At 56.8% G+C, this 26,958-nt stretch overlaps 1 protein-coding gene across 1 annotated transcript; it reads right to left on the bottom strand.

Annotated features, from left to right (window-relative positions):
• Window positions 1–699: 699 nt before the first annotated feature.
• Window positions 700–26,958, bottom strand: BACE1 (beta-secretase 1). Its single transcript, XM_008150118.3, has 9 exons — window positions 26,289–26,958; window positions 10,649–10,737; window positions 7,121–7,337; window positions 6,548–6,685; window positions 5,359–5,493; window positions 4,343–4,444; window positions 3,864–4,013; window positions 3,438–3,609; window positions 700–2,787 (listed from the first exon to the last, which is right to left on the bottom strand). The coding sequence occupies exons 1-9, from the start codon at window positions 26,544–26,546 to the stop codon at window positions 2,546–2,548; spliced, it is 1,503 nt and encodes a 500-aa protein (XP_008148340.1). The 5' UTR covers window positions 26,547–26,958; the 3' UTR covers window positions 700–2,545.

The following is a 26,958-nucleotide window of genomic DNA, read 5'->3' as shown; positions in this document are numbered from 1 at the left end:
AATGGAAGACTAGCTCCTTTGTTCTTTCCCTTTGCGGGGGGTGGGGTGGGGGGGGTGGGGGCGTGTCATTTTCATCTTGTTATCTTAATATCTCCCCTCAACTTCGTAGCAGCCCATGGCCACCTGCAGTGTTTTGCAGGAGGTATAAAGAATATCCTGTTTCTTTTCCACAAATCTTTGAAGCCAAAGGAGGGAGTAAGGGGCATAACTGCTTCCTGGTAGAAACCCTGGAAAGCCATCTGTAGCTGGAGGACAGTGTGGGGAGAGGTGTGCATGGACCTGGGGCCGCATCGCTGCTCTCTGCTTAGTCAGGGTCAGTCAGAAAGCAGCCCCGAGTCTGGGCCAGCCTCGTTCTCCCTCTGTCCCTTGGCCTGCAATGCTAAAGCCACGCACACCAGCGGGAAAGGCCCTAGTGCAGTGAGGAGAGATGGGACAGTCATTTTTCTGGAGTAGATTCAAAAATAGAGATATAGAATACATATTTTTACAAGCAAGAAGCTGTTGTCAAAAAAATTTCTTTTTACACTTAGAGTTTGTAGTTCCAGGATAGAAAGGAAGTTACTCTTAGAGAGCCCAAGTTTTCTCTGAAAGGGGAAGTGGACAGTGGGGCTTACTAATGAAGGGGCTAACTTTTATGCCCTGGAGAGAGCTGGGGAAAAGCCATTTTCCCCCAACATGGGTAGAAATCATAAAGCAGAAGGTGGCATTTTATTTCACGGTAACAGTTCTGGAAGTTTATTTACACAGTAAGTTCCGAGCTGGAAGCGGACAGTCTCCAGTCTTCCTGTCAGTCTGTGTGGTTCTGGGTGTTTCCGTCAGCCAAGCAGCACCAGGTGCAGGGGAATGAAGAGTCCAGATAAAAACTACGACTCGGTGTTCTTGATTTATTGTGTATGGCTTGTGGCAGCTGGCTGAAGCCAGGATTCCAGAGGCCCTCCTTGGGGTTCCCTCTCCCTCAGGTAATTCACACTCAGCAGGCCCCTTACCTGGAAGCAGGGTGTAGACCACAGAGGAATGAGGTCCCGGGGGTATACCGGGAACATTTGCTCTTTCCACTAACACTGGTATCATGTTGACTGTGTTAGAACGGATAGGAAATGAACTTTGTCCCCAGTACTTAGCGCAAGAACTAGCCTGGGTACCCAAGTACTATTAGGAGTGGGGAGTAGCGAGCAGGACAGGAGAAAAGGATGGGTTGCATTGAGGGGCTCTTGTGGAAAAGGAAGGCAGGAAGCCGAGGCCCCATCCTTTCTCCAGGCGGCCTGGACACTGAAGGTGACGGTGCTATAGTCAGCGAGCCCTGTGTTCTAACACTCTGGCTCCAATACTTGTGCCACTGGGGGTGCCTTAGCCAAGTAGGTGGCGGCTGAGACCTTAGGGTGAGAAGGCAATGAAACGGCTCTGTGTTATGTAAAGATCTTACAGCTGAACAGGAAGAACTCCAGGCGGGTGAAGGGCATCACCCCTGTGCCTGTGAAATGAATCCAGGATTCTGCTTTCGAGGATTGTTAGGAGAGTTCTCCTGTCTATTCTTCTTAGCACCTCAGCTGCAGAGCTCCGAGGTCTCGGGGTTTGTGGGAGGGAGTGAAGAGGTGCCCAGGAAGACGAGGCCCAGCCCCGCTCTGTTGCTATGTTCCCATTGCTTTCCCAGAGGACGCCTGGGTTTGGGGAGGGTTGGGATGTTAACACGGCTTTTGAGCGTTTATAGAGCAAAACGTCCAGGTAGAGACAAGTGGCATCAATAAGGTAGAAATTCATTTGTTAGATGGAACTTCATAGTGGACACTTAATTTAAGAGCTAAAAAGAGCTTTTTGGCAAATAAGCCCTTCTTCCACCGCCCTTTTGATAGGCTGCAGCCACAGCAAAGCAAACTGGGACGCAGCACCTGTTCACGAGAGGGTTCTGTCTTGGAGGTGAAGTCTGAAATGGGATCTGGCGGTGGCCTTTCTACGTCTCCTGGCTTCCATCCCAGTGTCCCCTGTCTTCACACTCCCTCTCTCCCTCTCCCAGCCGTTTGTACAAATATTCAGTCAGGTTATTTTTTGTTTAATTCAAGAGGCAGTCTTTGCACCACTGTTAAGCTCATTGATACAATTCCTATCTCTAAAGCAAAAGCTGTGCATTTGCTCCTACTGCCTTGGGCCAGCAGGGAGGCCAGGCTGGGCCCTGCAGACACCCCGGGGTGACCGGTGGAATGCCCCCACTCTGGAACTAAGGAGAGAGGAATGCTTTGGGGTGGAGGGCTGGAAGGGATGGTGGGCAAAGATCAGGGCTGACGTTTCAAGCAGCAGAATTTCCCAACTCAAGTTTGAGGTGACGTATTCCTGCCACCAGAGCGGGTCTCTTCCCGGTCCTATTTCCTGCAGGTGCAGTCCCTGCAGCCCACCTTGCCTGCTCCTCCTCCTCTGTCAAGCAGAGGCATTTGGTGGGTGGGTAAGGGTCCTGAGGTGCTCTGGCCAAGGTGCCATCTCTTTCTTTGTGACCAAGTCGAACCAACCACCCAGATGGTCCAGGAGACGCTCTGTCTTCTGCTCATGGGCCTCCTCACTTCAGCAGCGAGATGTCGTCAGCAAAGTCATCGTGCTGGTGGCGCAGGCAGCGGAGGCAGCGCCACTGGCACACCATCAGGCAGAGTGGCAGCATGAAGAGGGCGCAGATGGCGGCCATGACGTAGGCTATGGTCATGAGGGTGGACTCGTCTGTCTGTGGGATGTTGTAGCCACAGTCCATCATGTCCAGGGTGACAAACGGCCCTTCCACCGCTGCCGTCCGGAACTCGTCGTGCACTGGAGAGGGCAGATGTGAGCAGGCAGGTCAGTGTCACAACGCAGTTTGGATTATGCGAGAGAAAGGACGTCCCGACGGGCCTTGAAATGGGCCCCGAGGAGGCTGTAGGAAGCAGTGCCGGGTGGAGGCACGTCTCCTCCAGGCCACAGGGAACAGCGACCTTTTTGTTAATCCTCACCCATTATTTTTTTTTAGAGAGCGGAATGGTGAGGGAGAGAGAAACATTGATGTGAGAGACAGCAATCGGCTGCCTCACACATGCCCCGGCTGGGACTGGGAAGCAAACCCATGATCCTTTGGTGCGTGGGCCAGTGTTCTAACCATTGATCAACCATTGAGCACAGCAGCCAGGCACCCGCTACCATTCTGAAATGGCATTTAACCCCCCTCTGGCGGGGACAGGGACACTGTAGGCTCAGCCTGCTGCCCTTGGATCTTGAGCTCCTCCAGGTGCCCAACAGCTCTTGCTATCCCTGGCGTCCAGCAGAGGCTCCCAAGCAGGCAGGGTCGCCATGCCAGGCAGTGGGAAGCTTAGGCGCTAACTCTGGCTCGAGGCAACTGTTCCTCCTTCCCAGACTGGCGGGGCCCAGATCTGCTGCCTGCTGGACAGGGAGCACATGGATAGACTGACCCGCACCCTGGCGCTCACCATGGCAAGCACTGACAGCAAAGCCGATCCGCTTTCTCGCCCGATCAAAGACCACGTAGAAGCCCTCCATGACGACAGCTCCCAGGACAGTGCCCGTGGACGACTGGGAGACGGCGAACTTGTAGCAGTCGTCTTGGGATGTGGCCACATCTTCCACTGGCCGCAGGTATTGCTAAGGATAAGGAGTCAAAGCGTCACAGTGTGTCTTCCTCGCTCCATCCTCACCCCACCTCTGCCTTCTAGGTGGCTGTGTCCTTAGGCCGCTCTTCCCGTCGGCAGCCCTGAGCTCCGAGGGCTTGCTTTTCCAAGAGCCCTTCACCCCTGGACACTCATCTACTTTGTCTTCCAAGTTCAGGGAAGCCATGGACTGAGCATCTCCCTACACGTACCGTCTCCTGGGGCCCGCTGCCTCGGGGAGGGACGCACCTGTGGAAGAATGGTGATGCGGAAGGACTGGTTGGTGACCTCGCTCATCAGGTAGAGCGATATGACCGGGAAGATGTTCCAGGGGGTGGTGCCTGCCTGCCAGCACACCAGCTGCTCCCCCAGCCAAAAGCCGTCCGGGAACTTCTCCGTCTGCCGCGGGCAGAAAGGGAGACAGTGAGGAAACAGCCCCTGCCGCCATCTCGCCTCCCATCCTTAGATCACACTCACTGGCCTTTATTTGCTTTTCCTGGAATATCCAAATGGGGGAAGGTCCATTGGAACCCAAGAATGGAGGAAGAGAGGGGGAGAATGAGGCCAACACTTCGTACAAGGGGGATTGAGATTGTGTGACCGGCAAACACCCACGAAAGAGTCTAAGTAGAAGGTTCTGAGGGGGGCACGTGGCTCCTGAAGAATGTGACTCAACCGACTCCCTCAGACTCCAGTCACCTCTGTACCCCTGACTCAGTCCCACTGACCGAGGAGGCTGCCTTGATGGATTTGACTGCAGCTTCAAACACTTTCTTGGGCAAACGAAGGTTGGTGGTGCCACTGTCCACGATGCTCTTATCATAGTTGTACTGAGAGGGAGAAGAGAGGGTTAGAGTACTCAGGAGCTGTTTGCGATGCCAGGCTCTGGCCAGTCAGAGGGTTAGTCTGACTGTGTGGGGTGCTGCCTGGGTTGGCATCCTGGCTTTGCCACTTCTTAGGAGTATATCCTTGGGCAAGTTACTTAACTTCAGTGGCTCAGTTTCCCCATCTTGAAGGATAATAATAGTACCTACCTCACAGTTATAAGGATTAAGTAAATTAATACATTCAAAGTGCTTACAATGGTCCTGGCACACGGGGCATTCAGTAAATGTTAACTCTTACTATCTTGGGTGGAAAGATGTTCTCCAAATCTTGAAAAAAAAAGTATCTCATATGGTGGTTTCAATTTTTCATAATACTTTTATATCTATCCTAATCTAGCACGCACTGAGAGCCTAAAGGAGGAAGACCCGCGGCTTAGCTGCCGTCTCCTGGCTTCTGCTGTGTGCCGGGTACTGGGATGGACACTGTTCATTCTCTGTCTTCGCCACAATCCGCAGACGCTGTTCTTACCTCTTTTGCAGAGGAAAAAGCCCAACAGTAACTTACCTAAGGGCAGGTACTTGCTAAGGGCAGCGCCAGAACCCAGAGCTGGACTCCTGTTCACATCACATCACACTGCCTTGCAAACCAGGCCGTGAAGCAAGGCTGTGATGGGTCCAGGCGCCTTTACCCTCACTAGGTCCTATGCCAGGCGGTCCCTGTGAGTGCCCTGCCGGTCCCCGCCCCCGAGTCCTGGTCCTGCTGTGTGGCCCTGGTGCTCCTGACTCTAGGTTCAGCCCCGAGCCTTCCCGCAGGTCCTGCACCTGCCTTGTCCTTCCAGCCTCATAACCCAGGCTCTGACCTCACCCTGTGTCGCCACACCCTGTTCCTCTCCCTGGTGCCCCCTTGCTTGTATTACCTCCTTGCAGTCCATTTTCAGGTCCTGTCCATTGATCTCCACCCGCACAATGATCACCTCATAATACCACTCGCGTCGGATGGGTGTGTACCAGAGGCTGCCCGTGTATAGCGAGGGGTCGATACCCCCAATGATCTAGGGAGAAAAAGGCAGGTACCTGAGTCCCAGCACGAAGGGCAGCAAGTCACCCTAAAAGCAAGCGAAGGACCAGGAATTTCTGGGGGTGGCAAGGCCCTCCATAGACCACCTTTCTCATCCTGCTTCTAATCGAATCATGCCTCAGAGTGACATAGTTTAAAATGTATTAAGAATGTGTTCATGGCCCTGGCTGGTTTGGCTCAGTGGATAGAGCATTGGACTGTGGACTGGAAGGTCCCAGGTTCGATCCCAGTTAGGGCACATGCTCGGGTTGCGAGCTTGATCCCCAGTGGGGGGCGTGCAGGAGGCAGCTGATCAATGATTCTCATCATTGATGTTTCTATCCCTTCCTCTCTGGAATAAAAAAAAAAAAAGTGTGTTCATGCCTGGCAGTTTGGCTCAGTGGTAGAGCATCAATCTAAGAACCAGGGCACATGCCTGGGGTTTTAGACTAGATCCTCAGTAGGGGGTGTGCAGGAGGCAGCCAACTGATGATTCTATCGTCATTGATGTTTCTATCTCCCTCTCCCTTCCTCTCTCTGAAATCAATTAAAAACATTGAAAAAGCAACATCAAAACAATGTGTTCAGGGGAAGAGACTTTCTAGGAGTTTTAATTATTTGTTTCAGAATCACAGTCCTTGAGATGAAGTTATTTAAACCTAAACTGGCACAGTAAATGTTGAATGAATGATTATTTGCTTCTATAAATTTTATTTTTTCTGCTTGTTGGAGATGGAAAACCATTCACCAGTTGTCCTAATTAATAAATAGACTTTTAAACTTTTTACATCTCTGCCTTATCATCAGACTGAATAATCTTACTCCAGTAGGTTTCATTTCCCTTTCCTTCGAAACCTAATCATCTTTGATTCTTTCCAGGTTTACCATAGGCGACGTGAGTCCTTCCTGGAGTAATGCCAGGAAGACAGGATGGACAGAGTGGGGGTGGGGAATATAGATACTAAGCGGAGCCCAAGACTGTGGAAGGGAGGCAGGTGGTACGCATCTCTAACCAGTGCCAGGACCTCCCTCTCCCAGGACCTACTCACCATGCTTCCTCCCACTGAGGCCAGCACTTCCGACTGGTTGGGGGAGAAGCCGGCGCCACACAGCTGCAGGGAGAAGAGGTTGGGCACGTGGGTCTGCTTTACCAGCGAGTCAAAGAAAGGCTCCAGGGAGTCGTCGGGCTGTGGCGGAAAGAGACGGGAGGGATTCTCACACAGAGGCCAGCTTCTTGCCTACACCGGAGGCGATTGCAAAGATGGGATGTTCCTCGGGAAAGACCGTCTTGAGGTACTGGGGTTGGGTGGAGAGGGTTAGCAGCAGATACGCCATGCAAACAGGAAGTACCGAGGGCCCACAGCTCTATGGGGTCCCCAGGAGCCCATCATGCTTCAGGGGCCTCTTATTCGAAAAGATCGCAGAGTCTAGAAACCAAGCCTGCTCTGTGCCAGTGGTGACGTCTCGTGCTGTAGTTCTGCCTTCTACCTGGATGTGATTCAGACTACCTTGAGACGGATGCTCCCCTCCTCAGCTAGTTCCCTCCCTTCTCTTTCCCAACTCCGCCCGTGTAACAAGCAGTGTGCAGACACGCTGTCCGGAGCTCGGCCTGTTCCACTCACCCTGGCGATCTCAGCATAGGCCAGCCCCAGGATGCCTTCCCAGTTGGAGCCATTGATGAAGAACTTGTCTGACTCCGTGATGGCAGCAATGTTGGCACGTACAGTGACATTGGGGCCGTGGGGGATGCTCACCAGGTCGGTGCCCAGCTCCCCCTCCCACTTGCCCTGGGTGTAGGGCACATACACGCCCTTGCGGAGGTCCCGGTATGTGCTGGACCTGTGAAAACGGAGGCAGAGCTCTGTGGGTGCATGACCACAGCTGGTACAGGGGTCCAGCAGCAAAGCAACTCCCAGCCGCCTGGCTTACCTCAGGGGCATTCTAGGTAAATGCTTTCAGGCTGCTCACCAGACTCTAGGGGAACCCACCACCCAGAACAGTGTCAAGTGACCTGGCAAGCAGATGAGAGAGCTACTGTTGGGCCCACTCTCCTGTCCCCATGGCTCACGCTGCTGGGCCCACTCTCCTGTCCCCATGGCTCACGCTGCTGGGCCCGCTCTCCTGTCCCCATGGCTCACGCTGCTGGGCCCACTCTGTCCCCATGGCTCACACTGCTGGGCTCTCCTGTCCCCATGGCTCACGCTGCTGGGCTCTCCTGTCCCCATGGCTCACGCTGCTGGGCCCGCTCTCCTGTCCCCATGGCTCACACTGCTGGGCCCGCTCTCCTGTCCCCATGGCTCACACTGCTGGGCCCGCTCTCCTGTCCCCATGGCTCACGCTGCTGGGCCCACTCTCCTGTCCCCATGGCTCACGCTGCTGGGCCCGCTCTCCTGTCCCCATGGCTCACACTGCTGGGCCCACTCTGTCCCCATGGCTCACGCTGCTGGGCTCTCCTGTCCCCATGGCTCACGCTGCTGGGCTCTCCTGTCCCCATGGCTCACACTGCTGGGCCCGCTCTCCTGTCCCCATGGCTCACACTGCTGGGCCCACTCTGTCCCCATGGCTCACACTGCTGGGCCCGCTCTCCTGTCCCCATGGCTCACACTGCTGGGCTCTCCTGTCCCCATGGCTCACACTGCTGGGCCCGCTCTCCTGTCCCCATGGCTCACACTGCTGGGCCCGCTCTCCTGTCCCCATGGCTCACACTGCTGGGCCCGCTCTCCTGTCCCCATGGCTCACACTGCTGGGCCCGCTCTCCTGTCCCCATGGCTCACACTGCTGGGCTCTCCTGTCCCCATGGCTCACGCTGCTGGGCTCTCCTGTCCCCATGGCTCACACTGCTGGGCCCACTCTGTCCCCATGGCTCACGCTGCTGGGCTCTCCTGTCCCCATGGCTCACACTGCTGGGCCCGCTCTCCTGTCCCCATGGCTCACGCTGCTGGGCCCACTCTGTCCCCATGGCTCACACTGCTGGGCCCGCTCTCCTGTCCCCATGGCTCACACTGCTGGGCCCACTCTGTCCCCATGGCTCACGCTGCTGGGCCCGCTCTCCTGTCCCCATGGCTCACGCTGCTGGGCCCGCTCTCCTGTTCCCATGGCTCACACTGCTGGGCCCACTCTGTCCCCATGGCTCACACTGCTGGGCCCGCTCTCCTGTCCCCATGGCTCACACTGCTGGGCTCTCCTGTCCCCATGGCTCACACTGCTGGGCTCTCCTGTCCCCATGGCTCACACTGCTGGGCCCGCTCTCCTGTCCCCATGGCTCACACTGCTGGGCCCGCTCTCCTGTCCCCATGGCTCACACTGCTGGGCCCACTCTGTCCCCATGGCTCACGCTGCTGGGCTCTCCTGTCTCCATGGCTCACACTGCTGGGCCCGCTCTCCTGTCCCCATGGCTCACGCTGCTGGGCCCACTCTGTCCCCATGGCTCACACTGCTGGGCCCGCTCTCCTGTCCCCATGGCTCACACTGCTGGGCTCTCCTGTCCCCATGGCTCACACTGCTGGGCTCTCCTGTCCCCATGGCTCACACTGCTGGGCTCTCCTGTCCCCATGGCTCACACTGCTGGGCCCGCTCTCCTGTCCCCATGGCTCACGCTGCTGGGCTCGCTCTCCTGTCCCCATGGCTCACGCTGCTGGGCCCACTCTGTCCCCATGGCTCACGCTGCTGGGCTCTCCTGTCCCCATGGCTCACGCTGCTGGGCTCGCTCTCCTGTCCCCATGGCTCACGCTGCTGGGCTCTCCTGTCCCCATGGCTCACACTGCTGGGCCCGCTCTCCTGTCCCCATGGCTCACGCTGCTGGGCCCGCTCTCCTGTCCCCATGGCTCACGCTGCTGGGCTCTCCTGTCCCCATGGCTCACACTGCTGGGCTCTCCTGTCCCCATGGCTCACGCTGCTGGGCTCTCCTGTCCCCATGGCTCACGCTGCTGGGCTCTCCTGTCCCCATGGCTCCCACTGCTGGGCTCTCCTGTCCCCATGGCTCACGCTGCTGGATGTACAGCTCAGGCCCAGGGCAGAACAGTCTAGGCTCTGTGTATTTACTTGCTGCTGCTGCAGGGACAGCTAGTGGCATCTCTTCCCCACCTACCCCAGCTCCATCAGTCTCCCAGAGAAAAGGAGCCATTGATTCTCCTGCTGCCTTGGGATCCAGCAGTGCCATCCGAGTAGCAGACCAAGTGCCAAGGGCTGAATGTGGAGCCTCTACAACAAGTTCTTCCAGAGAAGGGGTTGGCACAGCATCTCAGCCAAGCATGTAGGTTACACGCTACCTACATATGCGGAACATGCCCATCAACACCCCTACCTGGGTGTAATTGCAGTGCTGATCAGGGCGTGTGTGAATGTGATGGAGGACAGGGACAGGCCTGGGACAAGAACCTACACGAGTTCCCTTTCATTGACCGCAGGCCCTGCGCCCTGACTGCTTTCTCCAGACGGGGAGTTGAGGGGAGAAAGCAGTGAGGAGGTGGCTTTGGCATCTTCCTGGAAGTCCGCGAATGGGATTTAAGCCTCTGCTCACACACACAGATGCATTAGACACCCCATGTCCTGTTTCTATGATCCCTCGTGGCCTCTCTTACCTTAAAGCCCCACTTCGACCCTCCCTCCCACCAGTTGTCTAAATCCCAGTGCTGGCCCTCTGGCTGATGGGGAGGAGGCAGTTCAGCCCACAGTCCTGACACTGGTCCAGGCAGTGGGGTTTCTGGAAGGCTCGCTCTCCACTCCCGTGAACTGTGCAAAGCCACCGAGAGTGACCCCTGGCGAGAACACAGCAGGCGGGCTCACTGCAGCCTGCTCTCCCTAGACCTGATTGGTGTTGCCTTGAAACCGAGATAGGAGGCTGTGGAGCGAGGCCCCCGCCTCCCATTCAGGAGAGAGGGGGACCCTGGGGTTGCTCAGAGCTTATTTCCCTGCACAGGAGGCTGCCTGCTCTCCATCCCAAAGAACTTCCTGGCTGCCTCTCAACTCACCCTTTCCCACAGTCACCCCTGAAATCCACACCCAATCTGCTATCCTGCTCTCCGTCACCTTCTCTCCCCTTCCCTGGCAGGAAGGATCCCAGGATCCTCTCTCCCCGCAGCACCCCTTTTTCTCGGACCCCCCTTGGCCCCGCACCGGGGGCAGTTCTCCCCTCCGGCTCCTGGACTCACAGCTGCCTCTGGTAGTAGCGATGCAGGAAAGGGTGGGGCGCGGCCCCCACTGCGAAGTTGCTGCTGCCCGTGTCCACCAGGATGTTGAGCTGCGGGAGAGAGGGGAGAGCGCGGGTTACTGACACGGGGTCTGACTCCCCGCTCGGCCGCCCTGCGGAATGGCCATCCTCAGTGGAGTGTCCACCAGGCAGGACAGGACAGGCGGCAGCCAGGTAGGACGGGTCCTGTGGCCTCAGCAGGGCCTCAGGCCTCAGAAGCCGTGTCTCTGCCTTCCCTGGAGAATCATGGCATTTTCTCTGTCGTTAGAGCCACAGTGTGTGTGTGGGGGGGTATTGTCTGTCCCTGTCTCCCCTCGGCCTGCCTCCCCGACTCTGCCCCGACCATTCTGTCTTCAGAGCTTGCCCCTCCTTCCTCTCTGGTTCTCCGAGGAAGCGCGTCCCCCGCAGGCCGCCTGGCTGGGCCCCCCAAGCTGTCCTACTTTGCTGACACCAGCAAAGGGAGTGAGGGGACTCCCATGGCACGTGATGGCCGCGTGTTTCTGACCCTACCTGCCAGACATGGCTCCACAAAGGCCCCCTCTGTCTCAGAGGCGACACAGACCCACGTCCACTGTCAGAAACGGTGGGAGTCAGGAGCCAGGATCAGGCCACCGCCCCGGGGCCCTGGTGAGGCTGGGTGAACACGGACAGGTGTCTGTGTCCCGTGCTGTGCAGCCCTGCTGGCATCTCTCCTACCTGTCCCTCCCTCCTCCATCCTCGATGGCCTGCCTGACCCCTCCCTTCTGCGGCAGCCTCCCTGTCACTTCCCGGCTGGAGCCAGCGGCGGCCGCCCAGAGCTGCTGCATGCCTACCGTATCCTCACGGGCAGAACGAGGGCAGGCCTGGCTTTGGAAATACGGTCCTCTGAGAAGCGAGTCCTCTTGCCAACATACCACATGCACCCCTCGGCTCCTCCCGTGACCTCTGGTCCTTTGTCTCTGTACCTCCCTCCTCAGCCAGTGAAGTCAGCTGCCCTTGGGTTTGGTGCAGGTTCTGACCTTGCCACCTCGGGAGGTCCCTGCGCTTCCCTGGGCTCCTGCTGCCTCCTCTGCCAGCTCCTTCCTGCTCCCCGTGGGCCTCTGTGGCACCTCTGACCCCCGTCCCCACCTAGCCTGCTCAGCCTCCTGGGAGACGCTCCTGCACTGGCCCCTGGGCCTCTGACCCTGCTAGGGGTCCTGCTGGCCCCCCTCCTGGCCTGGCTCCCATGTTCCTCTGCCTCCCCCCGCTTCTCCTGCCCCCTCCCTGGTCTCCCAGCACCGGCTCCAGACCCTGAGCTTCCAGAGGATCCACAGAGCTGGAGGCTCAGAGCTGCGATGTCAGCCGGATAACGGATAATGCTAAAGCCGCTCTTCACCCCCCACTGCCCCACCTGCCGGCTCTGCTCCCAGCACCGCGGGCAGGCCTCAGGTGGCAGGGATCCTGCCTGCACGGGACCCCAAACAAAGAGGCGCCTCCACAACCCAGGACCCCATGGCTCTGCAGGGGACAGTGGCCTGGGATGTGTGCCCGGCTGATCCCAGGAAAACGGGCCCACATGTTACACCACAACAGAGCTCTATCTGGGGGCTCCATGTCCCCGCTATTCCCGACCGCCCTCCTTCCCATTGCAGGGAGGGGGCTCTCTGTAGACCACCCCCTCCAGCCTTTCTCCTGGTCTGAGGAGGGTCTCCCCCTTTCACCTCAAAGGGGTCCCACCCTGGAGGAAGGACCCCTGGGCTCCCCGCCCTCACCAGTCCCTGCCACCCCTGCTCTGTGGCCTCCGCTCTCCATCCTCATGAGAAAATGGGGCCATTAATAAGCAGGTGCCATTTCCTCTCTGGCACGCGGCGGTCCGGCTGTCTGGCTGCCCTTTGCAGTGCGGTCCTGCCCGGGAGAGGGGTCTCCGGTCCTTAAGCATTTCCAGCGAAACTTCAGCACTGAGCCCACACTCACCAGGAAACAGGGCAGTCAGGGGCCAGGGCCAGGGCGGGGAGGGGCGCCCAGCCGTGTGTGCAGGCCCTCCCCAGGGGCCCGCAGCCCGGCCTCCACACCTGCCCCAGCAGCCTCCGTGCCCGCGGCCCGGCCTCCACACCTGCCCCAGCAGCCTCCGTGCCCGCGGCCCGGCCTCCACACCTGCCCCAGCAGCCTCCGTGCCCGCGGCCCGGCCTCCACACCTGCCCCAGCAGCCTCCATGCCCGCAGGCCGCCCATCCTCTCAGCTGTCCCTCCTCCTGCAGCGGGGGGGCCAACTCTCTCTTTGCTCCTCAGACCACCCCCCCCATTCACTATCTCAGTCTCAGGGCCGACCCTGAATCCGGAGTCTTCCTATTGGCATTTACAAATGTCTCTTTGCTTTTTTAAATCGTTTAAATCTTCACATCCGCTCCCAGCTCCCCCCTCTCTCCTCTCCCTTCACAACCAAAGTCATCAGCCAAGCTGTCTTCGTTTTTCACCTCCCACCCACTCCTCGGCCCATTCTAAAACGGGATCTCGCCTCCACCCCTCCCTCCACCATGGAACAGCCTCTAGTCACCAATGACTTCAGGTCACCAAATGCAGGACACACTTTCCAAACCAGGCTTGTTGTATGTGACTTCTGGGGAACAGTCAGCACCACTGACCTCTCCTCCTTGTCACCCCCACCCCTCCCCACACGCACCCCGTGCCTGCCCCCCGCACCCCGCCCGAGCTGTCTGCTGTGCAGGCTCGCCTGTGGCCCTTCCTCCCTGCTGTACTCTCTCTCTCTCTCTCTCTCTCTCATCTCGCCTGGGCTGCAGCCCACGGTTCCCACCTCTCGGCTATGACTCCTCAGCCTATAACCCTAGGTCCCCCCCACCCCCTCCTTAGAGCTCCAGAAGCACACATCAACTGCCTCAGAGGCACCGGAATGTAGGGTGTCCCAGCTGACCTTGCGCGGTCCTGCACATCGGTGTTTTCCCGGTGTTCCCCGTATTAGCAAAAGGCATCCCCAACCATCTCTTCCCTCAGTCAGCGACTTCAAAGCCATCTAACACCGTCCTCTTCCTCGCCATCCTCAGCCAGTCCTGCGCAGTTAGCCATCTTAGTCTCCTGCATTTACTCATTTGCTGCCATCTGCCCTGCCACCCGAGGCCACGCCCTCCTCCGTTCATCCTGGAATATGCCTGGTCAGAGCACAGCCACCCTGCACCCCTCCAGCCTGTGTGCGCTGTGGGAGAGGGATCGCCTCAAGACGCACATCTGACCCGGCTGGCCCTCCGGTGTCAATGGTTTCCCTTGCTATTAAAAGAAAAGTTAGCCCGGCCGGCATGGCTCAGTGGTTGAGTGTTGACCTATGAACCAGGAGGTCCCGGGCTAGATTCCTGGTCAGGGCACATGCTAGGGTTGCGGGCTCAATCCCCAGTAGGGGGCGTGCAGGAGGCAGCTGATTGATGACTCTCTCTCATCATTGCTGTTTCTATCTCTCTCCCTCTCCCTTCCTTTTTGAAATCAATAGAACATATATTTTTTTAAAAAGAAAGAAAAATTTAAAGCACTAACGTTTCGGAAGCCCTTCATGAGCCAGTCCTGCCTACGTATCCCGTGTAGCTTGTCCTGTACGCGCCAAGCCCTCTGCTCCTTGCCACTCTGACCTCATTCCAGGGCCTCAGACCTTTCTCCCCTCCACCTCCAGTTCTGTCGACTCACCTCCTATGACCCTTCAGCTTGAGCTCCAAAGAGACTTCCTAAGGGAGAAAGAGGCCATACTGTCTTGCTAAAATGCTTCCATAAAACTTGGCGCTGTAGTTTCACACTGACCCTCTCCTCCCCTGTGTCCCCAATGTGTCCCTAGTGGCATCACAGGGCCTGGCAATACTGATTGCTTGAGTTAACAAATGGTTAAAGGGTGCGGAGGGGATCCCTCAGTTGACTCCCAAACTGGGGGAGTTTTTAGGTTGTGGGTGTGGCTCTAACTCACCAGGTGCCGGGTTTGACACAGGATGTCAGTCTCCAGGCGCCCGGGGTCCTGAAGCCATCCGACTTCTTCCCCCTCTGCAGCTCCTGCCTTTAGATGCGCTGGGACCGCAGACTGGGGGTCAGGGCCAGGTCAGTGCCAATTACTTCACAAACACGGGAGCCCCTGGGGCGTCTGGAAGGCAGCTTCATGGGAGACGCTAACAAGCCCCGCAGGGAAAGGCGCTTCTGCAGGTGAAGTCCCGGGGGACCCCAGCAATAACCTGGCCTGATGAGAGAGGTACCCAGCTGGTGAGTTCAGGTAAGTCTTTGTTCCCTAAATCCCAGCTGCCTTGGCCCTGGGTACCAGGGCAGACTGTGAGCTCAGATACTCTAGCAGACTGTGAGCTCAGATACTTCTGGATAAAAAGAGACTCCAGGAGCCATCTGTCCGTTAGCTGGAGGGGGCGCGCTTTCCAACTCGGAAAGATCTGTTACTAAGATCCACAGCCTTCCTTGGTAGCCCACCCCAAGGTCTTACCACTTTGCAAGCCTCTGGGGAGGGGCTTTAACCCACCTTCTCCTATTTCTAATTCTCCTGGTCCATTTCCTCCTGAGTGGGCCTCAGAGGCAATGGGAGAAGCGCTCTTATCCTCTCAGATAACAAGCCTTTTTGCTAAACTGAGATGTAGAAGCCCTTCTTCATTTGGCTGAGGAGGAAACGGAGACCTGCTGTGAGTCGGCGACCTGACCCCTGTTACACCAGGAGCCCCAAAGCCAGGACCAGGATCCACTGGTCTGACCGAGCCCGCGTCTGCTCTTTCATCTCCTTGACCTCCCGGAATCTCTCCTTTGGAGAAGGAATGTATGGCAGATGGTTACACTAAGGACTCACAGCCCCTGTCTGCCTGCTCTGGTGGGATCCCCTCTGACACGGACGCCAGGCTAGGCCACATGACTTGTTTTGCCCAGTGAGCCATGGCAAAGGAGGGGAGCAGAGGTGGGATACGTGCTCATGCCTTGGGGGTCGCCCTTGTGGAATGCGGCCCTGAGAGTGGAGGTAAGGGAGCTCGGTCTGGCCTCCTTGAGGATGAAAGACTTCCTGGAGAAAGAGGTCCAGCAGGCCCACTGAGTCCGGCCCCAGCTGACCGCCAGCTGAATTCAGCCACAGAATCCCAAGAAACAAAACGGCCTTGGTCTTCAGCCGCCAAGTTTTGGAGTCATTTGTTACACAGCACCAGGTAACTGATACAAAACTATCTGAATTAAGTTCTGGGATCCTTGACCTTGGGGGCCTCTAGGTCAACCATAGGTCAACTTGAATGGACATCTCGTCCCTTACCCGCTTCCTCCCCATGCTTCCTGTGAAGTTTCTCAAAAGCTCAAGGACCTCTTACCTCTGTACCTTCACATATGCTGTTTCCTTTGCTTAAAATGTGCTCCCCTGTTTTGTCTAACTTCTGTTCAAAGTTCAAGTCACAGTTTAAACATTCTTTCTCCCAAGGGTCTTGCCCTGATGCCCCTAGTCAAGATGAGCTTCTGTCTCTTGCAGGCCTCAGTAAAAGCTGCTTCTTTGAATGTCACTCATCACATGCCAATCATTTAGCTAAAGCCTGTATGTCCCACGCTGTGAGCTGCTCAAGGGTGGGGTACATTTATATCCTTATTATCTACTAGAGGCCTGGTGCACGAATTTGTGCAAGGGGCTTGGCCCTCGCAGCCCCTCATAGCCTCAGCTGGCCCTCGCAGCCTCAGCCGGACCTCGCAGCCCCGGCTTCGTCCGGAAGGTCATCCGGATGGTCGTCCAGAAGGATGGCCGGACGGTCATTCTGCTGTTCAGTCTAATTAGCATATTAGCTCTTTATTATATAGTATTCTTACCTAGCCCTCAGTAGGTGCTTCCTCACAATTTTGTTGTTAATCCTCACTCGAGGATATTTTTTCCATTGATTTTTAGAGACAGTGAAAGGGAGAGGAAGAGACAGAGAGAAACACTGATGTGAGAGAGACACATTGACTGGTTGCCTCCTGCATGCGCCCCAACCAGGGCTGGGGATCAAGTCTGCAACTGGTACGTGCCCTTGACCAGAGTTGAACCTGGAACCTTTCAGTCCACAGGCTTTGTTCACTGAGCCAAAACAGGTAGGGCGTAATTATTTTAACTGGTAGTAATTGCCTCATTTCCTGCAGTTCTCTGAGCCACCACAGATTCTTGCTGTTAACTCAGCCCCAGGGTCTTTGCAGGCCTGCGATTTTAGTCTGGGACTGTAGGGTGACCGTGACACCGACACCCACCATACCCACCCCTGCTTCCACTTTGCTCCACAGGTTGAAGCTGGTGATTGGCACTGGGGAGCAAGCAGGCTACCGGCTCCCCACCTGGGGCTATTTTTAAAATATATGTATATTTTTATTATTGACTAGAGGCCCGGTGCATGAAATTCATGCACTGGGGCAGGGGGGTGGTTCCTCAGCCTGGCCTGCACCCTCTCACAGTTTGGGACCCCTTGGGGGATGTCCGCCTGCTGGCTTAGGCCCACTCCCCGGCAGTGGGACATCCCTCTCACAGTCCAGGACCCCTTGCTCCTTACCACCCGCCTGCTCGCTGCTCCTTACCACTTGGCTCGCTGCTCCTTAGCACTGCCACAGAGGCAGGAGAGGCCCCACCACCGCTGCTGTGCTCGCCAGTAGTGAGCCCGGCTTCTGGCTGAGTGGCACTCCCCCTGTGGGAGTGCACTGACCACCAGGGGGAAGCTTCTGCATTGAGCATCTGCCCCCTGGTGGTCAGTGTGCATCATAGCTACCAGTCATTCTGGGTGTTCCACTGTAACGGTCACTTAGACTTTTATTATATAGACTAGAGATCCAGTGCACAAAATTCATGCGGGGTGTGTGTGTGTGTGTGTGTGTCCCTCAGCCCAACCTGCACCCTCTTCAATCTGGGACCCCTCGAGGGCAGTCGGACATCCCTCTCACAATCCAGGACTGCTGGCTCCCAACTGCTCGCCTGCCTGCCTGCCTGATTGCCCCTAACCATTTCTGCCTGCCAGCCTGATCACCTCCTAACCACTCCTCTGCCAGCCTGATCGACATCTAACTGCTCCCCTGCCGGCCTGATTGCCCCTAACTGCCCTCCCCTGCTGGCCTGGTCACCCCTAACTGTCCTCCCCTGCAGGCCTGGTCACCCCCAACTGCCCTCCCCTGCTGGCCCGGTCACCTCTAACTTCCCTCCTTGCCAGCCTGGTCACCCCTAACTGCCCTCCCCTGCTGGCCCAATTGCCCCTAACTGCCCTCCCCTGCTGGCCCAATTGCCCCCAACTGCCCTCCCTTGCAGATCTGGTTGCTCCCAACTGCCCTCCCCTGCTGGCCTGATGGCCCACAACTGCCCTCCCCTGTAGGCCATCTTGTGGTGGCCATCTTGTGTCCACATGGGGGCAGCCATCTTGTATGTTGGAGTGATGGTCAATTTGCATATTACCTCTTTATTATATAGGATTTCAAAAAGGAAGGGAGAGGGAGAGAGAGAGACAGAAACATCAATATCAATGATGAGAGAGAATCATTGATTGGCTGCCTCCTACATGCCCTACACTAGGGATTGAGCCCCCAACCCGTGCATGTGCCCTGACCAGGAATTGAAACGTGACCTCCCGGTTCATAGGTCGATGCTCAACCACTGAGCCACGGCAGCTGGGTATTTGCTGTTGTTTTAAGGAATCCCAAGCTGGCTACATCACCCCAAACCTTAGCTAGTGCACCCTTCCCCCTTTAGACAGGATGCTCCATTTCCCCCAGCCTCAAATCCAGCTCAACTAGTATTTGTTAGTGCTTCCAATTCACATGGGATGGTGGCTATGAATGGTGAAAAGTATACACATCTGTCTTACAGACCAGACCTAAGACAATGGTTCCCAACCCTTTTTTTTTTAAGCAGTAGAATGCCTTTCTGAGCTCACGCAGGACCCCAGTGTGCCAAAGAGAGGTCTTACTTCCTCTGTGTCCATCCCATTCCCGGTGGCTCTTGAGGTGTCTCTTTAGCTCTTCAACCTCCAGGAAACCCACCCGGAAACCCCAGCCTGTGAGGCATCTAGCAACCAGGCTGCTAGGTTGTCTGCTTCTCCCTGTCACACAGAGGTCCTTCCTGTTGTCTCTCCATGCCCCGCCCACAGTGGCAGTGGCTTTCCTGTTCTCTGGGTCTGTACTCAGTGGAAAACAAAGCCCAGCACCTGCCTTCTCAGCTGGGGCCATCAGGAGGTGCCAGGGTTCACTCCCTGTGCTCCTGGCGAAAGGTCCCAGGCACCCAGAGGCCAGGCAAGGAGACACGCAGCCTGATGCAGGGGGGTTCCAGTGCACAGCAGACAGGGTCAACCACAGGCCATGCCACTAAGAAGGCCTGGCGAAAGGAACAACTGGGGTGGAGAGGCAGGGAGCTCAGCCATTTGCTCTGTGGCTTTGTCAGAGTCTGAGAAGAAGGCCTAGGAGTCCTGCCTGGCCAGTGTGGCTCAGTGGTTGAGCGTTGACCTATGAACAGGAGGTCACAGTTTGGTTCCCGGTCAGGGCACATGCCCGGATTGTGGACTCGATCCCCAGTGTGGGTCGTGCAGGAGGCAGCCGATCAATGATTCTCTCTCATCATTGATATTTCTATCTCTCTCTCCCTCTCCCCTCCTCTCTGAAATCAATAAAAACATATTTAAAAAACCAAAAAACAAAACCTAGGCGTCCTGGCTCCCCAGGTCAGCCCCTGGGACTGCTGACTCCCCTCCACCTCTGTGCATGCACCGCCCCTCTCAGGAGCCACTGGCACAGCCCGCGGTGTGCAGGCCAGCACGGGCTGCTCAGGGCCTGGAGGAGGGTCTGGCTCCGGCCCAGAACTCCCCACTGCCTGGGTCCCCAAGAGAATGGCTCCCAGCGCACAGAGCAGCTAGTGGTCAGGTAGGGGCTTCCCCGTTCTTCTCCCTGGATTTTCAACCAGGACTCTCTGCTTCGCTCTGTTGGAGACAGCGAGAAGGGCTCCTGACCTCCAACCTCAGTGAGAGGGCCTGGTCTCTCACAATGCCCCCCCACTCCCCACAAACTCCTTCTTTCCTGACCTGGGGCGGCCGAGGACGAGCGTGGGAAATGGCAGCCGGAGGGTCCCAGCAGGGAGCCAAGGCCAGGCAACGCCGCAGGAGCTGTGGGCAGCCTTCGCTCTGGGGTCCCGCCGCACTGTCTAGTTGAAGGTGGTTCGTTGAACTCAGTGGTTTTCCATCTGTTTCATATCAGAACTTAAAACAAACATATACGACCTGGAATTCCGCTGTGCAAACACAATGAAAATGGAACGCTGCTGGGAGCTGGGAGGTTTGGGGGCAGGGGAGCAGGCCTTGGAGGGTGGCAGATACAGTCTTGCCTGCTTGCCTTTCTCCCAACCTTCTCCTCACACTGCGGGCCCTTGTAAAGTTCCACACGCCACTCACTCTCTGAGCTCCACTTCCTCATCCCCCCGTGGGCATGCTAATACATAGCCCTTGTAGTTAAAGCGGAGTTTAACCATCGCATTTTGGAAAAGCATATTGTGCTTTAAGCGCTGCTCCTTGGGGACGGGTCTCTCTTCCCCTCAGCACCAGGGCCAGAGACCTGGGCTGACCTGACCTGCGAATGCGGGTCTGAGGACCCTCCTCCTCGCTGTCCTCACCGCCCCCACCTCTTCCAGGCCCTTCTATTCTAACTTTGATCCTCCTCCCAGGCTCTACCAGGGGTGGGGAACCTTTTCTCTGTCAAGGGCCATTTGGATATTTACAACACCGTTCAAGGGCCATACAGAATTATCAACTTAAAAATTTGCCCTGGCTGGTTTGGCTCAATGGATAGATCATCTGCCTGTGGACTGAAAGGTCCCAGGTTCAGTTCTGGTCAAGGGCACAGGCCTGGGTTGCAGGCTCGATCCCCAGGGGGCGGTGCAGGAGGCAGCCGGTCAATGATTCTCTCTCATCACCATGTTTCTCTCTCTCTCTCTCCCTCAACCTTCCTCTCTGAAATCAATAAAAATATATTTTAAAAAAGTAGTCTGCTATATTTGGTCAGACATTTAATCAGTTCACCCCTAATGCCGTGGCAGGGCCAGATCAAATGATTTCTCCGGCCTTATACCACCCGCGGGCAGGACATGCCCCACCCCTGGTGTCCAAGCTACCCTCCCCACCAGCGGTTTTCAACCGGGAACCACAAAGATTTTTCAAACATGCAATATCCGACGATCTAGTCAGAGGCGCTATCTTCCTTTCCCTTAAATTGTCAAGTAAAAAAAGGACAGCAGCCAACACAACCAAAGCCGTCGTTGTGAATGAATCAAAATTATACCTACTTTATTTGTTAGATCAGTAAAAATCATTAATATATTTTTGGTGTGCCATAGAGCTTAGTGATTGGCTTATGGGTGCCATGAGAGGAAAGAGGCTGGAAATCACGACTCCACACTGAAGTGTTTTCCTGGAACCCCAACTACACTGACCACCCTTCTCCGGTATATCTACTAGGCTTCTCTGCCTCTAGACTCGAACCTGCACTCCACCGAGCCGCACAGCACCGAGCCCAGCTCCCTGCTCCTTAGCATAGCTGGGCCTCTCTTCAGAGTGCTCCCGGCTTTCTCCTCTTCCCGCCAAGTCAAAGGCCCCCCCTTTCCAGCAGGCCTTCCCAGCACCCTGCTGCTTCACTCCCGAGACTCACTGCCCTATGCGTACCAAACGCAGACCGTCTCGGGTGCTGCTGAGGTGTGCACATGCTGAGCCTCACACACACCTGCGGCTCTCAGTGCTACGTGCGGCTCTGAGCTATGACTGTGGCATTATTTTTCTCTTCTGCACACACAGGTGCCCCGAAACACATTTGTTCAACGGAATCGACTCTCCCCAGATTTCAATCCAAACAATTAATCTTATCCTGCATTTGGACAGTGATGCTTATACCAGTATAATGAGATGACACTCTTTCATTTAGGAAAAAGACTAAAAATATTTTCACCAGAACTCCAGTTCTGCACTTACAGTTGCCCATCAACAGCTCTATTTAGATGTCTTACAGCTTATTTATTCCCGCTCTCAACGTCTCTAGGTGCATGTTCTGAGCCTGGTGCTGTCGGAGATATTAAAGAAAAATAAGACACTGAAAAAGATAAAATTTTTAAAATACACTGTTCTTGCCCTAGCCAGTTTGGCTCAGTGGATAGAGCGTTGGCCTGTGGACCAAAGGGACCCAGGTTCCATTCCAGTCAAGGGCATGTACCTTGGTTGCAGGCTCCTCCCTGGCTCGGGCCTTGGTCAGGGCTCGTACAGGAGGCAACCAGATCGATGTTTCTCTCTGTCTCTTACTCTCCCTTCCACTCTCCCTAACATCAATGGACAATATCCTCGGGTGAGGATTAACACACAGACAAACAAAGAAAAAAAAGAGACTGTTTTCAAGAGGTTGATGTTTTATGAGGAAAACACGTTACACATTTGGGTAAGCGGAGTAAGGAAGTGAGAGCAGGTAAGTGGAATGGCAGAGGGATGTTCATGATAAAGCCATTCTTTTTCTGCTGGAGAAACACACGTAGGTGGCAGGGAGTAGCAGGAAGACACACATAGGTGGCAGGGAGTAGCAGGAACACACACATAGGTGGCAGGGAGTAGCAGGAACACACACATAGGTGGCAGGGAGTAGCAGGAAGACACACATAGGTGGCAGGGAGTAGCAGGAAGACACACATAGGTGGCAGGGAGTAGCAGGAAGACACACATAGGTGGCAGGGAGTAGCAGGAAGACACACATAGGTGGCAGGGAGTAGCAGGAAGACACACATAGGTGGCAGGGAGTAGCAGGAACACACACATAGGTGGCAGGGAGTAGCTGGAAGACACACATAGGTGGCAGGGAGTAGCAGGAAGACACACATAGGTGGCAGGGAGTAGCAGGAACACACACATAGGTGGCAGGGAGTAGCTGGAAGACACACATAGGTGGCAGGGAGTAGCTGGAAGAACAGGGTGAGACAGTCTTCGCTTTCTGGCCTGCCACCTTGCCAACTCTTTACCCTTTGAGTCCCTACTTCTGCTAGAAGCTGTGAATATGAAAAACAAAATAACCTAGTGGGATATGTTTTAAACACTTTACATAAACTGCAACCCTAAATACAAGCAGCTTTTTGTATACAAGTACTGCTAAGCCGTCCCCACCTGCCAACTTGCCTGCTCCCCAAAAAGGCCTTGTTCTGCTCCAGTTCACTCCCAATCAGACCTTTTATTTTTTTTAATCAATGTTTTCCGATTGATTTTTAGGGAGAGTGGAAGAGAGAGGGAAAGACAGAGAGAAAGTCGATGTGAGAGAAACATTGATTGGTTGTCTCTTGCACGCCCCCTGACCAGGGCCCGGGCCGGGGAGGAGCCTGCAACCGAGGTACATGTCTTTGACCGGAATCGAACCCAGGACCCTTTGGTCCTCAGGCTGACGCTCTATCCACTGAGCCACACCGGCCAGGGCCCAATCAGAATCTTGAAGTCATTCTTGACACCTTCTCCCCCACTCTTCACCCCAATGTCGCCAAGTCCTGTCCACCCGCGTATACTGTACCTTGCATCCCGGTCTTCCCTTTTCACCTTTCACTGCCTCGTCCGGCCTTGTCATGGCGCCTCTCACTCGGACTGGGCGACAGACCTGGCCCTGCACGTCTCCGTTCCATTCCTTCTAACATGGAGACGTCTCTCCCGACAGGACTGCTGTCTTTATATCCCTCCCCACACAAATATCTGCAGAGCAGCGTCCAGGCCTTAAGCGTGACCTTAAGGCTTTTGGCCATTTGGCTCCATTGTATTTCCCGGAACCCGTAACAGCAGCTGGACTGGTTCCTGAGCTCTGTCCCCCGGACAAACACGCCGGAGCTCAAACACACACAGCTCACTGTCATCGACTGTGGCCTCTTCTGGTCTAACCGAGTCCCAGGGAGAGCAGGAGTGGACATACAAAGAAAGTGCAGCTCCTGGCTGGTGGGACAGGTGCCATGTCCCCAGTGAGAATGACCTTCCCCCTCCCATTCATTCTTAAGACCATGCTAACCACCACCTCCTCTGGGAGGCCTTCCCGGATTTCACCTCTTCAGCTCTGTGCTAAGTAGATCAGTGTTCCCCTGAGATTCTGACTCAGTAAGTCTGAGGTGGGGCCGGAGAATGTACATTGATTTCAAACAGGTTCCGATAGCGTGGGCCTCACGTGGAGTGCTGATGCTGTGGATTACCTTGTCCTAGCCTTTATTCTTCCACATCACACTAAACTCCTTAAGAAAACATGCATTCCATCTCTTTGCGGATCAGCCCCCAAACCCCACAGTTAATTGCACGGCACACAGGAAGTGCTGGCTTTGACTGGTTCAGAGTATATCTGCCAGGCGTGTTCTTACATGGTGCTTACAGCAGCCCGCCGGGGCGGGGGGGAAAGGCAGGCTGCCGGGAAAGAATCAAAGTCACCGCAGAGCCGAGCCGGCAGGCGCTAGCTCAGGTTTGCAGCCACGGGGCAATCCACCAGGGGGTCTCCCCACACTGGCTCCCTGCGCTGGTGTGGAACTTGAAGCCCATTTCCCCCCTCTTAGGAAGGTGGGGTAAGGGCCCAGCCGGCGTGGCTCAGTGGATGAGCGTTGACCTCTGAACCAGGAGGTCACGGTTCCATTCCCGGTCAGGGCACATGCCCGGGTTGTGGGCTCCATCCCCAGTGTGGGGGTGCAGGAGGAAGCCAATCAATGGCTCTTTCTCATCATTGATGTTTCTCTCTCTCTCTCTCTCTCTCTTTTCTCTCTCTCTCTCTCCCTTCCTCTCTGAAATCAATAAAAAAAAACTTATTAAAAAAAAGAAATGTGGAGGAAGGCATTGACATTTATTGGACAATTACTCTCTGCCAACTTCCGGGCTGGAGGGGTGTAGACATCATTCAGGGGGCCAGGGAAGTATGGTAAGTGGTCCCCCATGTGCAAAACACTGCGGCCAGGACACCCATGTTTTATGCTCCATTGCATAGCACAGAAGAGGCAGAAGTGGCCAGACAAACTGGGAGGAAATGACTTTAACTGACCGGAGGTCAATTATGTGTCCAGCTGCACTGTTCTAGATGCTGTCACCTACATGGTCTCATTTAATGCCCACAACGACCTGGCAGAGGAGAGCTCACTGCACTCGTGTGAGAGGCGAGGCAACTGGCTCAGAGAGGAGGACGGAGGAGAGGAAAAGCTGGCACTCCTGTCTGTCTGACCCTGAAGCCCCTATGGTGTCCCAGCCCTGTCCTGTGGCCGCGTCCTGGGGTCTCTGCACAGCACACCACGGTCCCAGGTCCCCACATCCCCTGGTCCCTGCCCACACCCAGTGCCCTGGGGGGCCAGGCAGCTGGTGCCTGGCCTCGGGCTCTGTCCTCGCCCTGAGGACTGATTCAAGACTGCTCCTGGGTACTAAGGGTGCGCAGGAGAGAGGAGGAATTCGCGGGGGAGACCGGAGCCTTGGATCAGCCAGGCGGCGGGAGGACCTGGGTGGCGGGCCCAGGAAGGCTGCCTCCACCAGGTCACCGGAGGTGGAGCCTTGCAGAGGGAGCTTCCTGAGAAGCCCAGGGCTGCTCCCCCCGCCCCCTCCCCCCGCACAGACACTCCCCTTCACAGACCCTCCCAAGGACAGGCCTCCTGGACGCAGACCGCAGACGGCAGACCGAGGGGAGGGGAGCGGGGCGGCTCAGGTTCAAGGTGACACACCCGCACACACAGAGCCAGCCCATCACTTGTGTCCAGACCCACCCACAGGGCAGCACATGTGCACGGAGGCCCCACAGCCCCCATGAGGGCTGCTCACGCCCACACTCCCATCCACCCACGGGGGTGCAGAGGGTGCAACCTGCACCAACCTTTGGAGGTTGTCAGGAAGGATGGGGAGAGTGGGTGGTATTTTCGCCATCGCTGCCAGGCCCGCCCCCTGCTGCCCCAGCAGCTACCAGCTCAGGAAGGAGTCTCATCCTCAGAAGGGGTCTGGTTCCTTTGCTCAGTCCAGTTCCCTCTGGCCTGTGCCCTGGAGGCTTGGAGGTGTGGGGCGGGGGAGGGGCTGGGGTGGATGCCAGCGGGGGAGAGGGCAGGCGGAGGGAGGACTGGACCGCAGGAGTCCGTCTGTCTAGGGCTTCTGGGCTGGCCTGGAGGTCAGAGGAGCTCAGGCCTCACGCTTTGCTGCCCCCGTGGTAGCCCAGACAGTGGGGGAAGGGCCTCATCCAACTCGGATCAGGATTCCCTGGCCTTCAAGGTGCCAGGAATGATGATGCGAAGCCTGATTCCCGAAACACCAGAGGAGGTGATGGGGTCGGGCGGCCAGGGTCTGGAGTGGTGGGCGCGGGGGCCTCAGGCGTGGCCAGGGCTGACACATCTTCCCGGCGACCCCATGGCTTGGACCCTTCTCTGGGGCGGGCTCCCCGCACAGAAGTATTTCTCCTCCCCCAAATCTTTACAAAGAGGTGTGTGTGTAAGATGGGAGTGAAGGGAGGGCAGGCGGGACGCCTGAGAGGGAAGGGGAGCTTTGGGAACGACAGATGACCCCAGCTGCCACCGTGGTCGCAGAGGAACGTTTTGGGGGAGGGTCACTGCCGCCCACACCATCCAGCCCGTGTTCGCAGGGGCCAGCATGCTGCCCAGCTGTCCCCTCTGCTCATGCTGGAGGAGGGGAGAGTGCCCGGCGACCTTACCGTCTGGGGGGGGCTGCCCACAGTCATCTCCACATAGTAGCCCTGACCGGACTTGCCCCTCAGGTTGTCCACCATCTCCACGAAGCTGCCCCTCCGGCCGGGCTCCTCGGGCTCCTCGGTGTCCCGGGGCAGTCGCAGGCCCAGGGGGGTGCCCCCTAGCCCGCTCCGCAGAGGCAGCCGGATGCCAGGCTGGGCACAGCGGGCGGGCAGCACCGCCGAGCCCATCCACAGCAGGAGCCAGGGCAGCGCCGGGGCCATCGCGGCCCAGCCTCCAGGCCCTCAGGGCTCACTCGGGCCCGCGTCCGTCCCTAAGGTCTGACCCCCACTCTGGGTGCCGGTGGTTTCTCAGGAAAGCGAGCTGTGCAGCATCGGGGCTCCCGCGGGCCTTGGACCAGCCGGCCCAGCTGTGGGACGGCAGGAACGATCGGCAGAGAGAGCGAAGGGGAGACGGATCCCAGCTACATCTGGCCAGAGGCGTGGAGCCTCAGCACAGGTCGGGGAGAGGCCGGCCTGGGCCCCCTGGGGGTGCTGGAAGGGGCGAGCATGGCAGGTCGGCAGCGCTGGTTTCCCGGGGCTCCCGGCAGGTCGGTGGCGGGGAGAGGCATGGGCTCCTGCAGCTGCACCGCTGGTCAGGCCACCATCATCCAGCTCCCACTCCCAGGCAGGCTGG

This window comes from Eptesicus fuscus, chromosome 13 (assembly GCF_027574615.1).
Source record: "Eptesicus fuscus isolate TK198812 chromosome 13, DD_ASM_mEF_20220401, whole genome shotgun sequence".
Classification (NCBI taxonomy): domain Eukaryota; kingdom Metazoa; phylum Chordata; class Mammalia; order Chiroptera; family Vespertilionidae; genus Eptesicus; species Eptesicus fuscus.
This window is presented reverse-complemented; position numbering and strand designations above follow the sequence as displayed.